General features: G+C 51.6%; 1 protein-coding gene across 1 annotated transcript; it reads left to right on the top strand.

Moving 5' to 3' along the window:
• Window positions 1-1,432: 1,432 nt before the first annotated feature.
• On the top strand, window positions 1,433-2,491 carry LOC144108664 (kelch domain-containing protein 3-like). The gene has a single exon (XM_077641843.1). The coding sequence runs from the start codon at window positions 1,433-1,435 to the stop codon at window positions 2,489-2,491; it is 1,059 nt and encodes a 352-aa protein (XP_077497969.1).
• Window positions 2,492-5,759: the final 3,268 nt, after the last annotated feature.

Below are 5,759 nucleotides of genomic sequence, written 5' to 3'. Positions count from 1 at the left end.
GAGCGGCAAGCCGCCACGGGACTGCCTATCGCATTCGTTGACTCCTCCTACCTACCGTGTTGAGTTTAAAAAAAAGGCGGGAGCCGGAACGTTTAATCTGGTTTGATCAGGGCAGTCGGCCGCACAGGACAATAATTCACTGGCTGGTTAAACAAACTGGCTACCACAGACGTCTGCAGTCATTCTTATTATTGCGCGTTTCTAAGAATGCCAGGAACATGTAGATAGAGATCCCGCGATAAAAAGACGAGTTCAGATTCTTCTTTAGGGCACCTTTAACGCTTTCGCGTGGAAACCCCTCCTCCTCCTCCTCCTCGAAATGTAAGCCACTGTCCAACGGACAGCGCGCGACAGCAGCGCAAAGAGAGGAAGGGATAATAATAATAATTGGTTTCGGGGAAAAAGAAATGGCGCAGTATCTGTCTCATATATCTTTGGACACCTGAACCGCGCCGTAAGGGAAGGAATAAAGGAGGAAGTGGAAAAAAGGAAGAAAGAGGTGCCGTAGTAGAGGGCTCTGGAATAATTTCGACCACCTGGGGATCTTTAACGTGCACTGACATCGCACAGCACACGGGCGCCTTAGCATTTTGCCTCCATAAAAACGCAGCCGCCGCGGACAAGTTCGAACCCGGGAACTCCGGATCAGTAGCCGAAAAGCAAGGGACGCCAGGCACATATTTCGGTGGACAACCCGGACCACGCCGCAAGGGAAGGAAAATAAAATAATTGTTTTTAAGGAAAGGAAGTGAGGCCTGTCTCACATATCTCAGTGGACACCCGAATCGCGCCGCAAGGAAAGGAAAATGAAATGAAAATTGATTTTAAGGAAAGGAAGTAAGGCGTCTGACATATCTCTCGTTCGGGCGCAGTGTTGCCGAGCGGGCACGCAGGAATCACACGGTGAGCGGCGAACAACGCAGCGCACATCCAAAGCGCGTTCACCACGAAGCTTGCGGCTTGCTGCCCGTTCGTTCGGCGCGGAAGCTTTGCTGGCGTTCGTGGCATCTGGTTTGTCGAGAACGATGCGCCGACGAACTACGACTGCAACTTGAGTCCCGCGCGTTTCGGCAAGGCGCCTGGCAGCGATTCTACGTGGTTTGCCAATCCGCGCGTCCTTTTCACCATACGTAACAGGGTGATTTGTTTACCGGGTAAGGCGTCGCGCGTGGACTCCTTGGCAGTGCTGAAACACGCTGCTGCGTTCCACTCTTAAAGGCGAAACAAGCGTACTCCAATTTTTTGCCTTTAGCATTGATACAGCCGACGACACCATGATTCCGGCAGACGGCGCACGAGCAGCTCAATCTGCGAAACGAAGGCCTGAAGATAAGCGAAAAGCGACTACCAGGTTTCATTTCAGCTTGCGCCTGCTAGCTGTAAAGAAAGAAGGCCTGATTTATCTTTCGTAAGAACTGGTTGCCATTGCAAAATGTGGACGGTGAAGCTAAATGGCATTCCGGAACGCTTCCAGGACATGGCTGTCACCATCAAAGGGAAGGTCTACTCGTTCGACGCTTTCGACGACAATAGTTCGGACAGTGATGAACGAGATCACCTCATCGACGTGTACACCTTCGACCCTGCATCTTACCGGTGGGATATCGTGCCGGTTGAGCCGCTCCACGAAGATGAGCCGATTAATATTATGGGCTGCAGCGTTGTAGCCTACGGCCACTGCGCCTACCTATGGGGCGGATGGAACACCAGCCCAGTGAACTTCGTACACCGCTTCGATAGCGTTGCCATGACATGGAGTCGTCCAGAGGTGCGGGGCGAAGTGCCGAGGCCACAAATCACTCACTCGGCGTGCGTGCTCAGTCAACGGATGTACATTTTTGGAGGCCTGGACACGGATTCGTTGAACGGGGTACGTTATCTGGACCTCGAGACCCTAGAGTGGCATCACGTCCTGACCAGCGGAGAGGCCCCGGATGGGCGCTACTGGCACACGGCGTCAGCCATCGGAACTCGCATGTACGTTTGGGGGGGCCGCCTGCAAGCCTCAGTGAACAACGAACATTATGACAATTCCTTATATTATCTGGAAACGACCACTGCGACCTGGGTGCGCCCACATGTGCAGGGCGTGGCCCCGGAGGGACGCGAGTGTCACTCTGCCTTCGTGTACGAGAAAGAGTTGTATATCTTTGGTGGTTGCAGAGCACTGACGGGTACCTACTTTGCAGACATGCACAAGTATGACCTTGAAAAGTCCTGCTGGACTAAAGTGACGGCAATTGGATGTGGGCCGTCTGCAAGGCACTCGGCCGGCTGCAGTGTGCTTGGAGAAAGGGTGTTGGTCTTCGGTGGCTTGGGGCCTCTAACCAATATTGAGGAGGAAGAGCTGACGAATCTGCACGTGTTGCACTTGGCACCCACGCTGAAGAACTTGTGTCTGCTTGCTGTCATCGATGCAGGCCTCGATTTAGGCGACTTACCCCCATTGATTAGAAACGAGATCAGCACTATCATATCACGGTCATCTTAATCGCCGGGCTGGTGTTGCACGTCAAGCTAATGGAGCGTCTTATACGGAGCCACGATTGGCTTTGCGCTGACGAAATGATTTTATTCTCTCTATTTAGGCCGGGAGGAAGTGCTTTATTTTTTTTTCTGGGAATCAAGGCGCACGTTGGAACCGCCCAGATGCGACATCCTGTGTGCCGCTCGGGCCGACCTCAGCCAACCAGAGAGCAGTGAACGTGGCTTACAGCTTTTTTGCACGATCTGCAAGCGCATGGAGCGCCTCGCGCAACGCTGGTGTGTCATTCGCTCAAAGGGGTGTCGCGGGCAACGAAAGGGGCAGCGAATTAACCTCTGCTGTACATCACCTACCTCCAGAGGACGTCCACTTGCATTGATGGACGTGCGCACATTGTCCCACTATATGCTCGGGCGGCTCCTCAACGTACGCATCGAACAAACACAGCACCTTTCGTCGTCGATGCGCTATCCCTGAGCGCCGCCATCTTGAGCTGAGCGCCGGTTTCCGACTGCACATCGGTTGTGTGTGGCCTGGAGAAAGGCAGTTCCGTATCACACTTAAAACAAGCGAAACATTCTGTTCTTGCTTGAACAAGCAATTAATCGTTTCAGATGGACACATGCGATCTGCATCTTTATTTGCGTGCATTGGGTAGCATAGGTTGTGTGTTTTTGACTGACGCTGCTTTTCACTAGGATAATCAGTTCAATGCCGAGAGATTTTTTTAGCGCGACAGTGTTAAAGTCTGCGTGACCAAGAGAGTCGGCGTTGTGAGCTAAAACGGCGGTGTGTGTAGGTGTTTTGGGTGTCAGCGCTCTTGGAGTCGTGCATGTGCGTCTTTTTGTGTTTATATGTTGGTGAGCGAAGTTCTTGCATCATCTTCATCTGAGACCATTTCAGGAGCGGCAAATTACCTTTCGTTTTCTTTTCTTAGAGACGCTGAAACGTGGCCGTTTCATACCTTACTGGGCGGAGGTTTTTCTGAATGAGTACACCCGTCCGTGTGTGTACCAGATACCATCAATGACTGATTTGTCTCGGATATAAATGCAGCTGTTCACTCAAAAATCAAATCATTTGGAAGTTCGAGCTTCGTCCTGGCCTTATGTGCATTTTGTTCCTGTTGTTTTTCACGCAAATAGTATTCCTTTAGTGCAAAATGAACCGACCCGCCAAACAACAGTACTTATTGCTCTCCGATTGAGACATCGGGACTCTTAAGTTCCCTCCACCAGTTTCACAAACCGGTGCCACGTGATGCTGCAGGCATGTAGGCGGCTGGAGCTTATCGCGTACTACCCTACGGCGTTTCTTTCGGCGTTTTGCGCCCTCCAGGAACCGAGCAACAGTGAGCCTTTGCGTGCATCGACCAGACGGCTTTGAAGTTCTATTTGCTCGTCGCCTATTAGCCGTACCATGTTAGGAGGACCCGCGTCTGATTACCGATGATAGGGAAGCAGCCGGGCTTTTAGCGTGCAGTGTGTGCGACACAGTGGCAACGCATTCCGCTGCGCTTCTTGAATGCGACGCATATAGATATGTGCACAAATGTCACATTCCCTCAACAGTAGCGGTGATACGACCTGGAAGCTGCGCAATCCCTGCGCTCAAAATTTTCAAGTTGGCATGAGTTCAGGGTAATCCTCTTTTTTGTGCGCCAGCACGTTTCTGACAATTCGTCGCATTTGGGCGTTGTGTATTTATCTTTCTGTTTGTCTGAAGCCGGTATTATGCCAGGCTGCTCAGCTCCCCACAGGGTGGCGGGAAACCGGTCCACCGTGTCAGTCGGCAACTCACTCAGCCATGAGAGGCTGCTCATGAAGAGCAATCTGGTCGCAACCTAAATCATGCAACCCAAGTCCCGCCGATCGCAACACCCGCCAGAACACGTGCCTTGCGCTGCTGCACCACTGCTCTCATGCCCACCGATCGGCTGGCTCGCAAAGCTGTAGCCGGCGGTAACCAGGCAAGAACCCGGGGCGGGGCACTGCGCTACTGCTCTCATGCCCACCGAGTGTCTTACTCGCCAAGGTGTAGCTGGTGGTAACCAGACTGGAATCGGGCGCGCTGTGCCAATGCTCGCCGGGTGCCCTACTTGGCAATGTGTAGCCGGATATAACCATGCGAGATCATGGGGGCGTAAATTATGTGGCACTGCCTCTAAGTGTGCCGAGTCAAGTGGAATGAGCAGCAGCGATTCGGAGGATAACGTGATTCCAATCGTGTTTGCACAGTAGCTAAACGGAAGATGTTGAGGTGGCAAGTAGGTGGCAGCCTGGTACCACGTAGACGGTCGTAGCTCTAAGCGAGAATTGGCGTCATGCTACCGCACATATCCCGATTTGGCCTAATTACCCACATCTACTGATATTTTTATCTAGCGCTGTAGTAGTCCTAGGCGCATTAGGCGATTTCGGGCATACGTACGTAGGTAGTCATTTTAAAGAAAATACACGGCCCATACACGGGCCAACTCGACATCATGTGGGACCGCGCTATCTTTCCTTTCCTCTTAATCAGTGCCGAGGAACAGTGGGAGACCGCGCAGTGCAGCTCTTAGCCGAGCCTTCAGATTTGGCTCATTCCGGCGGGCTGATTGGTTTGCTGATGCACATAAGCTCTTGACCATACAGCGGGGTTGACCTGCTACGCTATATCCGCCCTTCCACTCAGCTAATACAGTTTGTATGTTTGTTCTAATTGCACTCTCAAGTATAGTTGCGCCGAAAGTGTAGTTTAAGATCTTTTTTTATTCCGGTTTAGGGCGAAAGCCATGCTGCCTCATTACGAGATGGGTAGATTGTACGAAAAGAAGTTGACATCATCGGCAATGCCTACATCATTAGGAAATTTTGATTATTGTCGGTTCTGGTGTATTGCTGTGGAAGAAGGGTATATTAAGTAGAAATAATTTTAATTTTGGTAGATTGTGGTGGATAACTAGTGCCTTCTTGAGGACTGCGGTGGGTTATGGGAGAATACAGGTGGTTTCTGGAGAGATTGCGCTGGAATAAGTGTGAATTGCATTGAAATATGTTGACCTTGGATGTATTACGAGTGGATTTAATTGAATTAGGTGCAGAAGGGTCAGTTAGGTAGAGGGCTACAAGATGTAGAAAGATACCAGTTCCTGACATCGTCGGGTATCCGTTCTGAGGCAAGGTGCTGCGCGGCGGTTCCGGGATCAAGGGCCAGGCGAAAGTGCGGCGATGGCGTAGAGGTAGAGCATCCGCCTCGCGTGCAAGAGGACCGGCGCTCGAACCTTGGTGCC

Source organism: Amblyomma americanum, chromosome 10 (assembly GCF_052857255.1).
Source record: "Amblyomma americanum isolate KBUSLIRL-KWMA chromosome 10, ASM5285725v1, whole genome shotgun sequence".
Taxonomy (NCBI): Eukaryota; Metazoa; Arthropoda; class Arachnida; order Ixodida; family Ixodidae; genus Amblyomma; species Amblyomma americanum.
This window is presented reverse-complemented; position numbering and strand designations above follow the sequence as displayed.

What these genes read in the sequence shown, in the direction of transcription:
- LOC144108664 (XM_077641843.1), top strand. Translation starts at nt 1,433, where the DNA reads ATGTGGACGGTGAAGCTAAATGGCATTCCGGAACGCTTCCAGGACATG.